Source organism: Podarcis vaucheri (assembly GCF_965113315.1).
Source record: "Podarcis vaucheri genome assembly, chromosome: 16".
Classification (NCBI taxonomy): domain Eukaryota; kingdom Metazoa; phylum Chordata; class Lepidosauria; order Squamata; family Lacertidae; genus Podarcis; species Podarcis vaucheri.
The window spans coordinates 38,368,119-38,385,224 of record NC_138754.1 but is presented as its reverse complement, the minus strand read 5'-3'; the positions used below and the strand labels follow the sequence as shown (position 1 = coordinate 38,385,224).

At 45.6% G+C, this 17,106-nt stretch overlaps 1 protein-coding gene across 3 annotated transcripts in view; it reads left to right on the top strand.

Annotated features, from left to right (window-relative positions):
* The window catches only part of TMEM132B (transmembrane protein 132B), a 376,300-nt gene that overhangs the window by 312,704 nt on the left and 46,490 nt on the right, over window positions 1-17,106 (top strand). For all 3 annotated transcript variants that reach the window (XM_082204116.1, XM_082204118.1, XM_082204117.1), the window contains one exon: window positions 11,183-11,326. In XM_082204116.1, coding sequence (XP_082060242.1) covers window positions 11,183-11,326 — 144 coding nt within the window. The remainder of the gene's footprint in view (window positions 1-11,182; window positions 11,327-17,106) is intronic.

The window sequence follows — 17,106 nt, the reverse complement described above, 5'->3', positions numbered from 1 at the left end:
CCAGGAGGGACAAGGGCTGTAGAGTGTCCCAAGGGCCAGATAGAGAGGACATCCTTATAAGTAGAGACCGCTGTGGCTGTTTTCCCCAAATTAAGCAAGGTTCTAATCCTCATGGTTCTGCGAAAAGTTCTGAATTAAATAACAACAAGCTTCTGTGGAGCCAGAACATTGGTCATTTTGGCTTAGTAATGTCTTCAGCAGGCATGGGGAACCTGTGTCCTCTGTGCCCTGACTGGCAGCCACTCTTCAGAATTTCAGGCAGGAACCTTTTGTAGCCCTACCTAGAGAGGCTGAGGATTGAGACCATCCTTGTGTGCTCTGTCACCAAGCCATGGCCCTTCTCCACAATCTAGGATATTATGTGTCAGGCAAAGTTTGCTTTGAGAAGGAGCTATTTCTCCCTGCCTCTTTGTCAGTGTGGCTCAGTCCACCTCATTTGGTAACACTCTATAAACCCTAATTACTTGGGCTTCCTGCCACACTCACTGATTTAATAAAGTAGCTTCATTAATGTCCCATTTAGTTGTTGCCGATAATCCCAACTCTTGGCTGAGGCTTCCAGCTTGTTAATGGAGAATGGGAGAGGCAATCACAATTTGAACTGGATTCCCAACAAGCTTTTGGTAGACCTTCTGCCCCCAATTGACCATCTCAGCCATTTGATAATAGTTTTGTCTCTGGCCATACATGGGGACTTAAATAGAGCCATTATCCCCTGCCGCGAGTTTCTGTAGCCTTCAACTCTTCCTCTGGAGTATTCCTCTCGGTGGTGCCATCTAATCAGCTTTAGGTTTTAATTAAACAGCTGTCATTTGCTTCCTAGTTCTGTTGCGACCTGATGTTGTATTAAATTTTAATTTAGCCAAGGCTGAATAAGAAGTAGATTCCCTCAGACAACAAAGAAACACTATTAGCAGGTTACAGTTGTAATTAAGAAGAGCCCAGCTGAAGTGCTAATGCAGCCGAGTTCAGAGGAGGAATTAGGAATAAACACAAAGATAATTATTATTCTGGAATGGCGGCTACAACTTGAGTTGCCTTCTCCCACTTGACTGGAGAGAATTTCATGTTCAAAGTGCACTTTGTACTTAAATTGTCATGGCTTCTGAGGGTTGAAACAAGATTACTTTGCTTTCTGGCTCACCTCTGGGACCTGGAACCTACAGGGTCAAGATGAAGTCACTCTGAAAGTATGGGTGGAGTTCCATACATACAGTGTTTCCTGAATATTCCATACATGCAGAGTCTTTTCTTCTCATCCTGGATAAGCTGGACAGAATCTGCTTGTCTGCACCCATAATTTCATTTAATAAGACCAGGGGGTGCTTTTCATGGGGTTTTGGATGCCTGTACACTACTTAGAGTTAGTGGTAAAAGAGATATCAGAGTTCCAACCTGAAAGTGCCAACTCAGACTTTTCAGGAGATGAGATCAGCCACAAAAGAATTTTTTCTCTTTAGCAATTTTCTGCTGGAGAATACAAAAGGGACAATCTCACGGACATTTAATGGCGCCACAGTGCTCAAATCTATATGAGAAAGCCACCCCATTAAATCTCTTACACCTGCACTGGAATGTTTAAATTCCGATAGTCATTGGGTCCCATTTTGAGCTTCAGTGACTCCTGTTTTTGGGAACTGCCTCAGGTCCTGAAGTATCTGAGCTGGACCAGCTTTGTTTCCCATTCCTGATCCTTGCAGCCTCATACTCCTCTTTTCCCGCACTCCACAGGCTGCTAGCCATGTTGGAACAGGATATCATTCCCCACTTCAAAATACATGGAGGCATATCCCTACTTTTTGTCTCCTCTAGTCGTTTTATGTTTGACCACCAAGTATGGCAAGCTTGCACAGGGACACAACTGCTCACTCATCTGTTAATTTTCCCTAAGAGCAGAGATGCAAATCAAAACCCTCCAGAATGCCCTATTGATTCTAGTGCAGATCAGTCTATTGAATATAATCTGTCTAGAACAACTTTGTGTAAAGTCTTCACATCGGCTGAATTTCAGCATCACAGCATTTTCATGTAGTGCCCCCCCCTTTTTGGTGGTGGTGGTTGAGAAGCTCTCTTCCATTTCTTAAAAAAGGCAATCTACAGCCTATTGAGGTGACAGGACACAAGAATCTAGCATATAAAAGACATTCTATCCAAATTTCTCCCATTGTGAAAAAGGGAAGGGAAAGATTGCGAACACTTGGCCCACCACAGTCGTAACATTTCTACCCACCACCAACACTCCCTCAGTAATTCCCATACCTGACAACTCACAGGGCAATTTGTATGCACATTTCTTCCAATAAAACCCACATTCTAAAACACAATTTGACCTAATTATACATTTTTTAAAAGCAGTTTCACCTAACACCATGCATTTTGGCCCACACTTTCCTCTAATCAACCTTTCTGGTCTTTTGAGATCATCTGAAGAGGTCCTCCTGGTGGTTCCACATGTTCCTGTACATACTCAGAAGAACACGTTTGTTATAGTGGCACCAATGTTATAGAACACACACTCACTGTGGATGTGTGACATGTGTCAACAATCTGCGGTTCATGACACATGTTACAAATGTTCATGACAAACCTTCAGGGAACAGCAGTGCTGCTGGTATGTGCAGATTAGATTTTTTTTTTAAAAAAAACTTTATTATTATTTTATTGCTTGTAATTTTTGCTTTCTTTTTAAGCCTGTCATATACTTTGGTATTTAGAGGATTATTAGATTATATGGGCTTCCCAAAGGCATCTGGTAGAACAGGATGCTGGACTAGATAGGCCACTGGCCTAATTCTAGCAGGCTCTTTTTATATGCTCTTGTCAACATCAGCAAGTAAATACATATTCCCATTTTTGTATGCATTTTGTTTCGGTTTGGGTGTTGGGGAACTATTGCAGAATTTCTAGAAGTGCACATTTCAAAGGATAGCTGTCTTCAAGGTGTGCTAATGAGGCAGGTTGACATTGAAATACCCCAAAGATCAGGACCATGGATAGCTCACTGTGAGCCTAGATTCAAGAAGAGGCTAGGCTTCCAGAGAGGCAGGGATCTGAGTGTTACTTCAGCACTGGTCTGGAGCGAACTGATGGTATAAGTTGGTCCACGATTGTCTCATCCCTTATATAGCCAGTGGTTTGTTGTGCTCTGCAGGAGAAAGATCCTTACAGATACCACCTCATTGGGGGCAGAAGGGGGGGCTGTTCCATACAATGCAGAACAAGGCCTTTGGTGTGGCAGCATCTAACCCAGGCATCCCCAACCTTCGGCCCTCCAGATGTTTTGGACTACAATTCCCATCACCCCTGACCACTGGTCCTGTTAGTTAGGGATCATGGGAGTTGTAGCCCAAAACATCTGGAGGGCCGCAGGTTGGGGATGCCTGATCTCTCCTGTTGTAAAGCAGACAGGGCACCGTCTGTTTTTTCAGCACCTATTAAGGACCTTCCATTTTCAACAAGCCATTTTAGCAGGAATCATTATCCCAATCTGCATCAGCATTGGATTTGATCTTGTTTTTATATGTGTTTTCATTCCTAATGTTTTTTTATGGATTTTTTATGATACTTTTTATTGGTAATCACTTCAACAAATTTCATGGAAAGCAATTCGTTACGGAAATCAAAGATAAAAGTGACCCAGGCAAATTTTCTCCCAAATCTCTAGGCAGAATGAGCTGCTTGTCACTTCCCCCCTCCTCTGGATTCACCTTGGTGCCGTGCTTTCCTTCAACAGACGTTTTGAATTATGTTCTTATGGCAGACGAAAGAAAATACTTTTGAAACACAGCAGACAGTTAACGCTACAGAATTTCCTCCCACAAGTTATAGTGATTGTCATCAGTTTGGATGATTTTAAAGGAGGGTTAGTTAGAGAAATTTGTGGAGGAGAAGGCTATTTATGGCTATGAGCCATGATGGCTGTGATCCCTTTACACAGTCAGTGTGCCTCTGATTGCCAGCTGCTTGAAACCACAGGAGGAGAGGGCTTTTGTGCTCAGGTCTTCCATGTGGGTTTCCCATGGGCATTTGGTTGGCCACTGTGAGAAAGCCTCTCCTCCTTCCAGAGGGGAGGAGTTGTGAGCAGGAGCCGTTTCCCGCATTGGCAGGGGAAGTTCTGGCCCCTGCTCAGCTGTCCCGGCTGCTGCGCCATGGCCTCTGGCAGCCAACCAATCGGGCGGAGGCTAGGGGGCAGGGTTTAGCCGCTCAAATGCGGCCGCAGCAGAGCTTCCTCCTCACTGCGCTGCTGGGTTTCATCGGATCACCCACCCACCCTTGTTTTTGACCTTGCTATGGACCTGTGGTTGGTCACCTTGGTTGCCCAAGGGGCCTGGTAGGAATTTTTATCCAACTGGTAAATTGGCACCGGCCACTTGGTTTTTTGCCTACCTCGTAGCAAATCATCACAACTTTTCAGGTATTGGTGGTTAGGCATTGGCATATGTTTGTGTATTGGGGGGCAGGGTGTGGCCATCACCTACCCCTCAACTTTATGGGTATTCCGTTAAAGGAATCTGGTGGTCGTGGATCCTGCCCAACGCCCTTGCTGGTGGCTAGGGCCATGGCACAACCCCCGGTGACATCAGGGGGAGCTTGCAGTTGTATTTGCATCAACAGGCTCCTCCCACTGGTAGTTAACCCTTGTTAGACTCACCCTTCCTGAGTGGGTGGAGTCACGCTCTGTTCTTTCATCCAGTGCCTAAGCCAATACCACTCACATGCTGTAATCTATAAAGTTGTGGCCTATTTTAGCCCATTAACCTAATATACTGCGTCCTTGTGTTTTTCTTATCCTTAAGCGGTTAGCAGGTTCTCGACTCACAACAGGATGCTGGGCTCTGATAGTCCTTTGCTCAGTCCAACAAGCTCTTTTTCTGATCTCAATGCCCAAAAGATTTCACCCCAAACCTTTCTCCATAATGTTCAAATGCCACAACCCACCCCCTCGACTTTTGCAGATTAGGTGGGTGAGTCTTCCTTTCCCTTCTCATCACCTCTCAGGTGGACAAATACCATGTCCCCCTGTGGGTAATGAGAATCTCTATGGAGTGTATTAAATACTTTATGAAAATGCAAAACCACCTGTCTTGTGGTGATTAATCCTTCAAGTCACCCATGAGCCATGACCTTAATAAATAAATAGCCGTGTTTCCTATTTTGCATTCTGTGTTTCCTTGTCTTTTAATTTTCTGTTTTAGTCAATCTTGTCCTGTCCCTCTGCACTGGATGACAGCTGGGTAGAAATAAACCCCATAATCATCAATGAACATAAAGCAGATTGGGGGGGCATAAAGCATCTGGTTTATGTCATCTGGAGTGCAGGGTAAAAATAAAATAAAATATAGACACGTTGCCATCCTGTAGCTTTTTATTTCACACCATTTGTCCCCTGTTTACTGTCAGCTCTTAGCCAGATGTTTAAATACCTTGGAAACCGAAAGCTAAGCCACATGTCTCTGTAGAAGGGTGAGGGCGGATGGCTCTGCTTAGGGGAGGGGGAGAAAGGAAAGGAATTGAGTGCATGGTTTTAAGCGCTTCTAGGCATGATAATCTAATAGTAATTGGAACACATGTGGTGCTCCTTAAATCACTTAGCTGCTATGGATCATATGTGAAAGGGTGTGTGGGACACATGAGACACAGGAATGTAGGACGCTGCTGGACAGACTCTGTCCATCCATGCCAGTATTGTCTGCTTTTGGGGGATGGGGAACATTCTTCAAGGGCCACATTCTCTTCTGAGGAACCTTCCAGGGGCCATATGCAGCAGGAGCAGACTGGGCCAGAGGCAGAAGCAGGCAGAGCAACTAATTACAGATAGGTAGCTGTGTTGGTCTGCCATAGTCAAAATAAAAAAAAATTCCTTCCAGTAGCACCTTAAAGACCAACTAAGTTAGTTCTTGGTATGAGCTTTCGTGTGCATGCACACTTCTTCAGAGCAACTAATGTGAGTTTTCACCTCCGTGTAGGCGGGTGGTTGCTACAGTCTCATCCACCCCTTGCTGACCTGCATCCAGGCAAGCAAGATGCATGTTTGGAGTTCAGAGACACATCCCAAGTCACACTGGATAAGACTCCAGGAATAGACTCTCTGGGGTTTGGCGTGGGCTGTCTGTGACAGTCTGTGAAGACTATGAGGCTCCAGGAAAGGCTGTAATTGAAATGTCTTCAGACTGTGGCCAGTAGGTGGCTGTGGTAGGGCCTTTGCTTGGCCTTGCTATACCAAAGAAGGAGAAGGAGAAGGAGAAGGAGAAGGAGAAGGAGAAGGAGAAGGAGAAGGAGAAGGAGAAGGAGAAGGAGAAGGAGAAGGAGAATGCAAAGGAAGACTGGTGAGGGGTGTGGCCTGGGAGCCAGCTTTGGCCATGACTAATAATAATAATAATGATGATGATGATGATGATGATGATGATGATAATAATTTATTATTTGTACCCCACCCATCTGTCTGGGTTTCCCCAGCTACTCTGGGCGTCTTCCAACAAAGATTAAAAATACATTAAAATGTCACACATTAAAAACTTCCCTGAACAGGGCTGGTGTTATGTGGTCTTGGCGGCTGCTCCCAGTCACCAGTCCAGTTGCCGCATTCTGGACTAATTGCAGTTTTTGAGTCACCTTCAAAGGCAGGCCTATGTAGAGCACATTGCACTAGTCCAAGCGGGAGATAACCAGAGCACGCACCACTCTGGCGAGACAGTCTGCAGGCAGATAGGGTCTCAGCCTGCGTACCAGATAGAGCTGGTAGACAGCTGCCCTGGACACAGAATTGACCTGTGCCTCCATGGACAGCTGCAAGTCCAAAATGACTCCCAGGCTGCGCACCTGGCCCTTCAAGGGCACATTTACTGCATTCAGGACCAGGGAGTCCTCCACACCTGCCCGCCTCCTGTCCCCCAAGAACAGTACTTCTGTCTTGTCAGGATTCAGCCTCAATCCATTAGCCGCCATCCATCCTCCAACTGCCTCTGGGCACTGACACAGGATCACTATGTTCTATCTCCACTGCCTGAGCAGTGCCTTTGGATGCCAATCTCTGAGAATCACAAATGGGGAAAGCACTACTTCCCTTGCAGGATTCCAATTGGCATCTGGTCAGCCACTGTGAGAATAGGAAGCTGGCCTTTGATGGTCCTTAATAGCTCAGTTGGGAAAGCATTACACTCTTAATGTCAGGGTTGGCGATGGGTTTGAGTCTGACGTTGGACAAAAGATTTCTGCATTGCAGGAAGTTGGACTAGATGACTCTCGTGGCCCTTTCCAACTCTACAGTTCTACAGTTCTATGATCCAGCAAGTTCTCCTCCAGTTCTTCATTCCTGAAATATTTGACTCCACACCTTTCCCTGAAATTTCCAGATCCTTAAATCCATAGCCCATTCTTTCACAAACCACATTGCCCTTTTGGGGTGAGGGCACCTCTTTGGTGGACAAATGCCAAGTCCTCTGTGTTGGTCTGGGCCTGAAGTCCCCATTCATTTAGGCTGATTGGCAGTGGGCCTTCAAGGTTTCAGCCAGAGGTCCAGATCCTGGGGCCTTCTCTGCAGCTGCGCTATAGCCTCTTCCTGATCCAGCCTGGGTAGCATCTCTCTCTCTTTCCCTCTTTCCAGCAGAGCCTTTAATAGTTGCACATCAGGAGGAAACTGCACACAGGGTAGGCAAATTGGTGCCCATCACTGCGTCTCCTTGTTGAGAAAAGCTGTTGAATTTCTGCCTCCCACACGCCTTAGAGAGGCAGCTGGTTTTTTGTTTCGTTTTTCAGTGAAGAACAATCTCTTTTTCTTCCCCACAAGCTGAAGGCATTTGAAAGCATGTGACGTTCTACTTTCTCAATGTCATAAAAAATATTTGGGATACTGATGCTGCGAGGATGGCAGCAGTGCCTCAGCTCGTTTAATTGTTTGTTTGATGGATCGGTTTCTCTCACACTCTATACTGTGGGCTATGAGGAACTTACAACATTTCTGCTGATTGTTAGTAGGCTGCCATGGATTTCCTGTCGGAGGCAGGGCAGGGAACCCTTTTCAGGCTGCGGGCTGCATTCCTTTATGGGAAGCCACCAGGGTTTCCTGCAAACTGCTTTGAGGGGTTTTTGTTATGATCAAGTGGTGTATATAGTTTATGAAATAAACAAGCATGCCTTCAGAGGGCTGCATGCCATTGGTGGGTGGAGCCAGAGGAAATCCCCCCCCCCATGCAGATGGAGTTTTAACAATGAATAGACTAACTCAGGCATCTCCAGCTGTTTTGGGACTACAATTCCCATCATCCCTGACCACTGGTCCTGTTAGCGAGGGATGATGGGAGTTGTAGTCCCAAAACAGCTGGTGGTCCAAGTTTGGCCATGCCTGGACTATCTTATAGTAGGGCATATGACTCCTTTCCAGTGCTACATTCCAGTTCCACCAAAGCCAGATGTTTCTACAAACAGCAGTCATATCTCCATTCTTCATCTAGGCAAGCAAGAGGCTCTATCACACTACAACAGTGTGTGTGTGTGTGTGTGTGTGTGTGTGTGTGAGAGAGAGAGAGAGAGTGAGAGAGAAAGAAAGAAAGAGAGAGAAAGAAAGAAAGAGAGAAGGGGGTGGGCAGAGATTGTTACAATCTGTTGCAATCTGATTTGAGGATCATTCAATCCAAAGGCAGGATATAAATCTCTTAAAGACCAGCTGCATGAGGCTGCTTACTTAACTGCTAACTTAACTGCTTACTTAACCCTGCAGCACCCATTACATCAGGCTGTGTGTGTGAAAGGAAAGGGTGTCCTGCAAGCCTCCTCCTTGAGCTTTGCCAAAAGACCTGTTGGCTCCTCTCCAGTTTTCCCCCATTCTTTTTCCACTGCAGGTTCTCTGTAGTTAAGACCTGAGCTTGCCTCCTCCCTCTTTTCCTTTTGTGTTGTGTCTCCTAGATGGTTAACCTGAGAGCAAAAATGGTCTTCTCCCTGATATTAGTCACACTGAGAGCCTTTATTATTATTATTTGCCTGAAGAGAAGGATGGATAAAAATGATTACAAATACATACATACATACATACATACATACATACATAGGTAAAGGTAAAGGGACCCCTGACCATTAGGTCTAGTCGTGACCGACTCTGGGGTTGCGGCGCTCATCTTGCTTTATTGGCTGAGGGAGCTGGCGTACAGCTTCCGGGTCATGTGGCCAGCATGACTAAGCCGCTTCTGGCGAACCAAAGCAGCGGACAGAAACGCCATTTACCTTCCCGCCGGAGTGGTACCTATTTATCTACTTGCACTCTGAGGTGCTTTCGAACTGCTAGGTTGGCAGGAGCAAGGATCGAGCAATGGGAGCTCACCCCTTGTGGGGATTCGAAACGCCGACCTTCTGATCGGCAAGTCCTAGGCTCTGTGGTTTAACCCACATACATACATACATACATACATAATGTTGGAAGCAGAATGCTTCTGAATACCAGTTAGTGGAAATGGCAAGAGGGCAGAGTGCTGTTGCATTCAGGGCTTCCGTTGGGCATCTGCTTGGGCACTGCAAGAATAGAATACTGGACTAGATGGGCCACTGGCTTAAACCAGCAGGGCCCTTCTTAGGTTCTAATGTAAGTAGTAGGGGCTGATGCTCCTGCTCACTCCAACCTACCCACCCCAATTCCCCCCCAAAAAAATATAGTATTGAGGTATGTAAGTGAGGACTAACTAACTAGCTAATGAGGGGGATGTTTGAAGCTCAACAGTATGAGAGAAGGGAGGCCCACAAGATTAGTTGCCAACAGTGGCATCGTCAAAATATCCAGTCTTATTTGCAAATTTTGCTTTTCTGGGGCACATGGCTTATTTGAAGTGCCTTTGGAGAGTCTCTCCCTTCGATTTGTGCTGCTACTTTGCAAGCCTCAGTCAGCGCAGTTGTGGCATGGCTAAAGTAATTAATCAAACAGCATCCATGGTGACTCGTTGGTGAACTTTGCATTAATGGACTCATTAGTGCGCTACATCTGAGAAAGAAGAGGAGATGTATACGGCTCAGTGGCCTCTAGGATATCTCCAGGTGGGGTTTGGGTGTGTGTGGATATTTGCTAAAATTAGCATTTTCCATTTCAGTGCTGTTGGTGCCACAGCAATCCGACAAGGAAAATGAAGGCTTTGCTTACTAGGCCATTATGCCTGTGGAGAAGAGAATTGCTTTATAGTCCTATCTGCTTAGGCAAATTTGGAAATCAAAGAGGATGATAGCTTGAAGGCATCAAAGTAGAAGCAGCATTAACATGACAGAGCTGGAGGGTTGGATAAAAGCAAGCTGGCGGGAGTGGCAGCCTGAGCATTATTTTTTAGTCTGAGGCCAATTGTGAGTTTGCTCGTGCTGATGCTCCAGGCTGAAATCATTGTTTTATAGGGCTCAATGCACCCTTTTATATCACCCCCTTGTGACACAAGATCTCTGCTGAGTTGGTAGCTGGCCACCTGTAGTGGTGGTGCTGCAGCATAACAGGGAACAGCTGAGGAACTCCATCACAAGAATATTGAACCCTGCCTTATGCTGAGTCAGACCATTGATACAGAGAATAGGATATGTGAAAAAGTCCTCCTTTTTGTCTGTGCTGAATATCCCACCATTCTAGGTAAAGGGACCCCTGACCATTAGGTCCAGTTGTGACCGACTCTGGGGTTGCGGTGCTCATCTCACTTTATTGGCCGAGGGAGCCGGTGTACAGCTTCCGGGTCATGTGGCCAGCATGACTAAGCTGCTTCTGGCAAACCAGAGCAGCGCATGGAAATGCCGTTTACCTTCCCCCCGGAGCGGTTCCTATTTATCTACTTGCACTTAGCAGGAGCAGGGACCGAGCAACGGGAGCTCACCCCGTCACGGGGATTCAAACCGCTGACCTTCTGATCAGCAAGTCCTAGGCTCTGTGGTTTAACCCACAGCACCACCTGCATCCCACCATTCTACTTTACAGTATAACCCCAAGTTCTACTATTATCAGTAGCATTATGTTGCCCCTCAGCATCTGCCTACTGAGCAGCAACTCCCAGTATGAGTTAAGGGAGTGGTGCTGAGCTGCAGGAACTTGCTCAGATTATGATGGAGACAAGTCTTCCCTCTCTGGTGGCTGGGGTTACCAAGGAGTATCTTGACGAATTTCTGACAACAACTCTTCAGTTGTCAGGTTGATTTTAACGGTGCTATCTTTATGTGCTGTGCGCGTCTGCAGGACACGGAAGTCCTGAACACAGCCATCCTGACGGGGAAGCCGGTGTCTGTCCCAGTAAAGGTGGTTGCCGTTGAAGAAGATGGATCGGTGAGAGATGTGTCTGGTTCCACCGAATGCAGATCAGCTGATGAAGACGTCATAAAGGTAAGGAAGTCCACCCCAGTTCTAAACAGATGCCTTTGAGATGGTCACAAGAAGAGCCTGACCAAGGTGGCCTTCCCTTATATTCATAGAGATAACACTGCCTCTGAAAATAGAGGTCCTTTATTCACTGATGGTATTTTACTCCATGAATTCACCTGTTCATCATCACTCCTAACAATGAACTCAAGTGGTGAGTGCCAACAGCAATGAGGCCTCTGAGAAACAAGAGGGTAGTATCAACATACCCTGATGTTTGCAGAAGTATGACCTTTCTACAAGCCCAGGGACTGAGCATGCTCTGTCTTCATTTAGTGTTCATTGTCAGTTGGAAAAGAAAATTGGAAAATGAAAGTAGTGATGCAGACTCTGGTATTCAGCTTTTGGAAAGCACCGTCATGTAAAAGATGTGTGTGCAAAAAGCTAGCACATCAAAGGTAAAGTTTGCAACCTAGCCTCTTCCTCCTGTGTTCATTTTCTAATTGCAGGGGGGTTTCTTGCAGGAGAACATTCAAAATGTGAGCATCCACCTGAAATCTTTTCAAGACTCTGCTATCACACCCACAGCACATTCACTTGCATGTGCAGACCAGGACCGTGTGCGGAAAAACTAGTCAGGGCTGCAAAGCATGGAGGACCTGTGGACCTCCAGATGTCACAGAACTCCCACCAGCCTCAACTAGCAAGGCCAATGGTAAGAGATTATGGGAGTTGGAGTCCAGCAACATCTGGAGGGCCACAGGTTCCCCAACTTTCCTCTATAATTATTTCAAATACTCTTGCAGCTTCTGGAAGCAGACATTTCCTTCTGGATTTCATGCTGCTAATGATTTGCAAGCTGGCATATATGTCCCCTGTGGATTTCTGTTTGAACCTCCAAGTCTTGCCTCTTTGTATTTTATGCTCATCAGTCTAACCTTTTATTTTGAGTTGACATATGACTGGTGATGGCTTCAAAGGTAGCAGAGGCTTTGTCAGAGAATCATTAATTGGGGATCTTAAGTGGGCTGGGAAATATTAGGGCTGGCCTATTATTCATTCTCAAATAGACAGCTCTGGTTTTTATACCAGACCCCGAAACTCACCTTCGCACCTTACTTTTAAAGACTTTGAATGAGTTCAAGTAGAATGAAACAATGGGGGAGGGAAGAAAGTTCAGCAAATTCTCCAAGTCATTTTGCAGCTTTGAATTTGGCAGCTAAGGAATGTGACCTAAACTTTTATTGAGTAAAATACGGGAATATAGTATATGGGATACAGCAATGTCCAAGCTTCTTACCATTGCATTAAAGGCATAATGAATAGAGACACCTTCCAAGAAATGTAGACCCCTTTCTTTAATGATGTTAATGGCCCAAATCAAAACCTTGTTATACCAACCACTCAATACTTCACAGTGGGGAGATTGCGTTAAGTAATACGTTAGCATGTTGAATGTGTAAGTTTATGTCTAGAGTCAATGGATAAAAGAAACATAATTAGATGTACGGCTGGATAAGTGTTTAATGGTTCTTGTATTTGTTTAAAAACAAATAAATATTTGTTGCAAAAAATGGGGGGGAGAATCTCCCTCTCTTCTTATTGTAGCTTCTAAGGCAGAGACAGAGGAACCAGTGGCCCTCCAGATATTGCAGAACTTCACCTCCTACCATCCCAGCAAGCATGGCCAATGATCAGGGATAATTGAAGTTGTAGTCCAACAATATCAGTCTTATCTTGCAGGGGTCGGTGGGTCCCTTCCTGGAAATTTTGACTCACCTCTGCTTTGTACTGGAATTGGCAAGGGCTTAATTCCTTGAAAATCCTTACCTGTTTCCACCTGCTGGCATTAGGAGATGTCTCCCAAGCTGTTCAAAGGGTTAACTCTGCTTGCATGCCACCTGTGCTAAATTATGAATGACTCCTACCATCACTGCTTCTCTGATGGCAACCAAGCTACCCCACTGCAGCTGCCACTTCTACATGCTAGTCCTCAGCAAAATTCCATGCCAGGAGAAGTTTAGGAAGCCATAGAAATAGACTAGAGAATGAAACAAATGCTCCATATAGAGCTCCCTCACTACAGGAAAGTGGGACAAATGATTGATCAGAAAATGTACAGTAGATTCCAGCGTATAAGATGACTTTTTAACTCCGGAAAATCCTCTAAAAAGTTGGGGGTCGTCTTATACGCTGGGTATGGGTTTGCTGGGCAGTAGCAGTGGGCGGCGGGCTCTGCTCCACGCCGGGAGGAAGCCGCCTAGCAAAGCCGCCTTAGCATCGCTTGGCAGCTTCGCCGGGCGGCTTCGTCCTGGCATGGAGCCTGCTGCCCACTGCTGCTGCCCAGCGAAGCTGCCGCGTATAAGATTGGGCATATGTTGACCCCCCCAAATTGGCAGCTACCAATTTGGGGGGTCGTCTTATACACCCAGTCGCCTAATACACCAGAATCTACGGTATCTCATTGAAGTAGGCCCATGCCACATTGCAGCACTAATGGATAAAATCGGTGTTTCATCAGAAAACGTGTTCTAGTCCAGACAGGGTCTGGTGAACCTTAGCTAGAGACCCACATCATGGCCACAGTTTTGCCTGTGACCCACCTGGGATGGCCTTGCGACCCACCTGTGGGTCCCAACTGGTTGATGATGACCTATGGAGTAGATATTATTGAGCTAGATGGACCAGCAGCCTGACTCAGTATATCTATGGCAGCTTCTTCTGTTCTACCCCATCATAAGGAGGTGTTTGCATGCCAACCTTCTGTAGACTGTGCATTCCTGAGACAGTTAAACCATCATTTCTGTATACACAGTCAGGATAAAGGTGTGATTAAGTGATGCGTTTGCCCTGCCTTCCCAAAGAGCATTGAAAAGGTCAGCTAGTGCTTCTGATCCCTGTTATTGATTTTGAGAATACCCTGGATCAGAAGAGATAGAGTAAAGAAATATTGTAAGATCACTGCCACTGAAAGATGAAAAGAGAGGATAACCCTTGTTGCTCTGCTTCCTGCCAGTGGCCAGGGAAGATGGGAGCTGGGAGCCCAGTAACATCTGGTGGGTAAAATGTTAGCCACCCCTGGCGGAAGGAAGAGTGAGCTCAGCAAACCAGTTGCTTGACTTGACATAAGGCATTTCCCTTCACTCTAGTATCTCCTCTGGCTTGCACAAAAACGCCTCACTTTTCTTGTGACTCTCATGACTTCCTAGAGATTAAACATTCTAAAAGCTACAGTTGCATTGTTTAGTTGACGAGCAAACTAAATTAATCAGTTCAGATGGTTTCGATGGACTTGAAGAATAAAGAAATCATTTCATCCCACTCGTAAAATGTAAGAGCAGAAATATTAAAACAGCACTCTTATAACCTTTAAAAGGCAAAATCCCCATAGGAACATGTAGAAATCAGTGGTCCCTAATATCCATTTGGCCAGATGCGTTTTGACAAAGTCTTCTTCAATGGCTGGATATTTCCTTAAGCTTTGATGTAAGGGAACACCATTCCTAAAATGAGGACAAGTCGTATAAAAATGCAGGATACTTACATCCTCTCAGGTGAGCCAACTTGGGACCCCTACTGTGGGTGCCCAGTGTGCATGTGCCACACCTCTCCACACGTCATGATGTTGGCACAGTATGTACATGTCCTCCGGCACTGCGATGGCAACTGGGCCGGGAGGTGCGCCTCCACTGTGGAGCCTCTGTTGAGGCCCGTGGCTGTGGCTGCACCCTGGAAGCATGTCTGCGGCTGCAGCAGGCCTCAACAGAGGCCCCACGGTGGAGGCGCCAGCCCCGGTCCAGTCACGGCCGCAGTGCTGGAGCACCAGAGATAAAATGGCAGGCGGCAGGGTCAGAGGCCCAACAGCTACAGCAAAAACTTTGTGGGTGCCCGGGCTCCCAGGGCCCCCTGGAGTTGGCACCAGTGCATCCCCTCAATTTCTTGTTTTACTGTTTTAATCAGAATAAAAAAAAAAATCCTTCCAGTAGCACATTAGAGACCAGCTAAGTTTGTTATTGGTATGAGCTTTCATGTATCTGAAGAAGTGTGCATGCACATGAAAGCTCATACCAATAACAAACGTAGTTGGTCTCTAAGGTGCTACAGGAAGGATTTTTTTAATTTTGTTTCAGCTACGGCAGACCAACACCTACCTGTTTTAATCAGGAAATAGTAATTTTGGCAGGTACAGTGGTACCTTGGGTTAAGTACTTAATTACGTAGTTCTGGAGATCCGTTCTTAACCTGAAACTATTCTTAACCTGAAGTACCACTTTAGCTAATGGGGCCTCCCGCTGCTGCTGCTCCTGCGCCGCCCCACATGATTTCTGTTCTCATCCTGAAGCAAAGTTCTTAACTTGAGGTACTATTTCTGGGTTAGCGGAGTCTGTAACCTGAAGCGTTTGTAACCTGAAGTGTACGTAACCCGAGGTACCACTGTTCTAATGAGCCATGAAAAAATATAGCCATGTGCTTCTTCCTTTTTTAAGTCTGATGACTCTTTCTCATCCCCTCTCTCACTAACTTTGCTCTCATAAGAAAATAAGAATGCCTCTAGCTTGCAAGACCAGGCCAATGACCCATCTAGTCCATCCTGCTCTCACAGTGGCCAACCGGATGCCCATGTGAACAAGCAGGACCTGAGTGCAACCATGCTCTCTCCTGGTATTCAGAAACACACTGTGTTTAGCCATCCTAACTTGAAGCTATTGACTCAGGGTCTCCTCCTCTCTCTCAGGAAGAAAAGTCTGTTGTAAGATAATGCCTGCTGTGACACACAGAGACATCTAAAAACAAAGAAAATCTACTTCCTCCCCCCCCCACTTTAGAACTGTTATTTTCCTTGATAATGGAAATTTGTGCAGATGTAATCAATTAATTGACTGATTAGAGGATTAGCTGATTCAAACTCCCACAATCTGACTAAGATTCCTTTAAACTTGAGTGACAGCCAAACTTCCCTTTTCATGGCCACATAACTCTGCTGCAGTTCTTATCTGATGAGGGACTTTCTTATTTATCACTCCACGATAAATTGTAACTCTTGTAAACCCTCGAAGTTATAAATCACCCGTTTGTTCCTTGCCGTCTCTTATTTCCTCCCCCTCCCCTCTTCACTTCATTACGCCACACAGAGATGTGTTAAGATAGCATTTGTAGACTTATCTTGGTGTTAATTGAGTTTCCAACATTTTTTTTGCTGAGGTATTTAGGTGTTACTGAACACCAAGTAACACTGACTGGGGAAATGTCATTAAAAAGGATTAGGTCCCAGGAACATTAATATCTTTGTAGTGTGTGGGAGGTGCTGCATTTCAAAACTCTCCCATTAAAAGATACATCCCACAACACAAAGTAGCTAAGGTGAGATCTCATATTGGGCCAGTTGGATTTGTAAGCTGGCAAGAACACAGAACTCTTTTGGGGATCAATGAATGAATGAATCAATCAATCAATCAATCAATCAATCAATCATATTATTTGAATTCTGCCTTCCAAAGTTATAACCATGCTCAAGGTGGCTTACAACACATAAAAAATACATAATTACAAACCTAACAAAACATAACATAACAGCAACAACACCCCCCAACCCCCCCTAAACAATACCCCCAACCAAGAGTTGAATGATACAGTGGTACCTCGAGTTACATACGCTTCAGGTTACAGACTCCCAGAAATAGTGCTTCAGGTTAAGAATTTTGCTTCAGGGTGAGAACAGAAATCGGGGGGCTCCGGCGGCACGGCAGCAGCAGGAGGCCCCATTAGCTAAAGTGGTGCTTCAGGTTAAGAACAGTTTCAGGTTA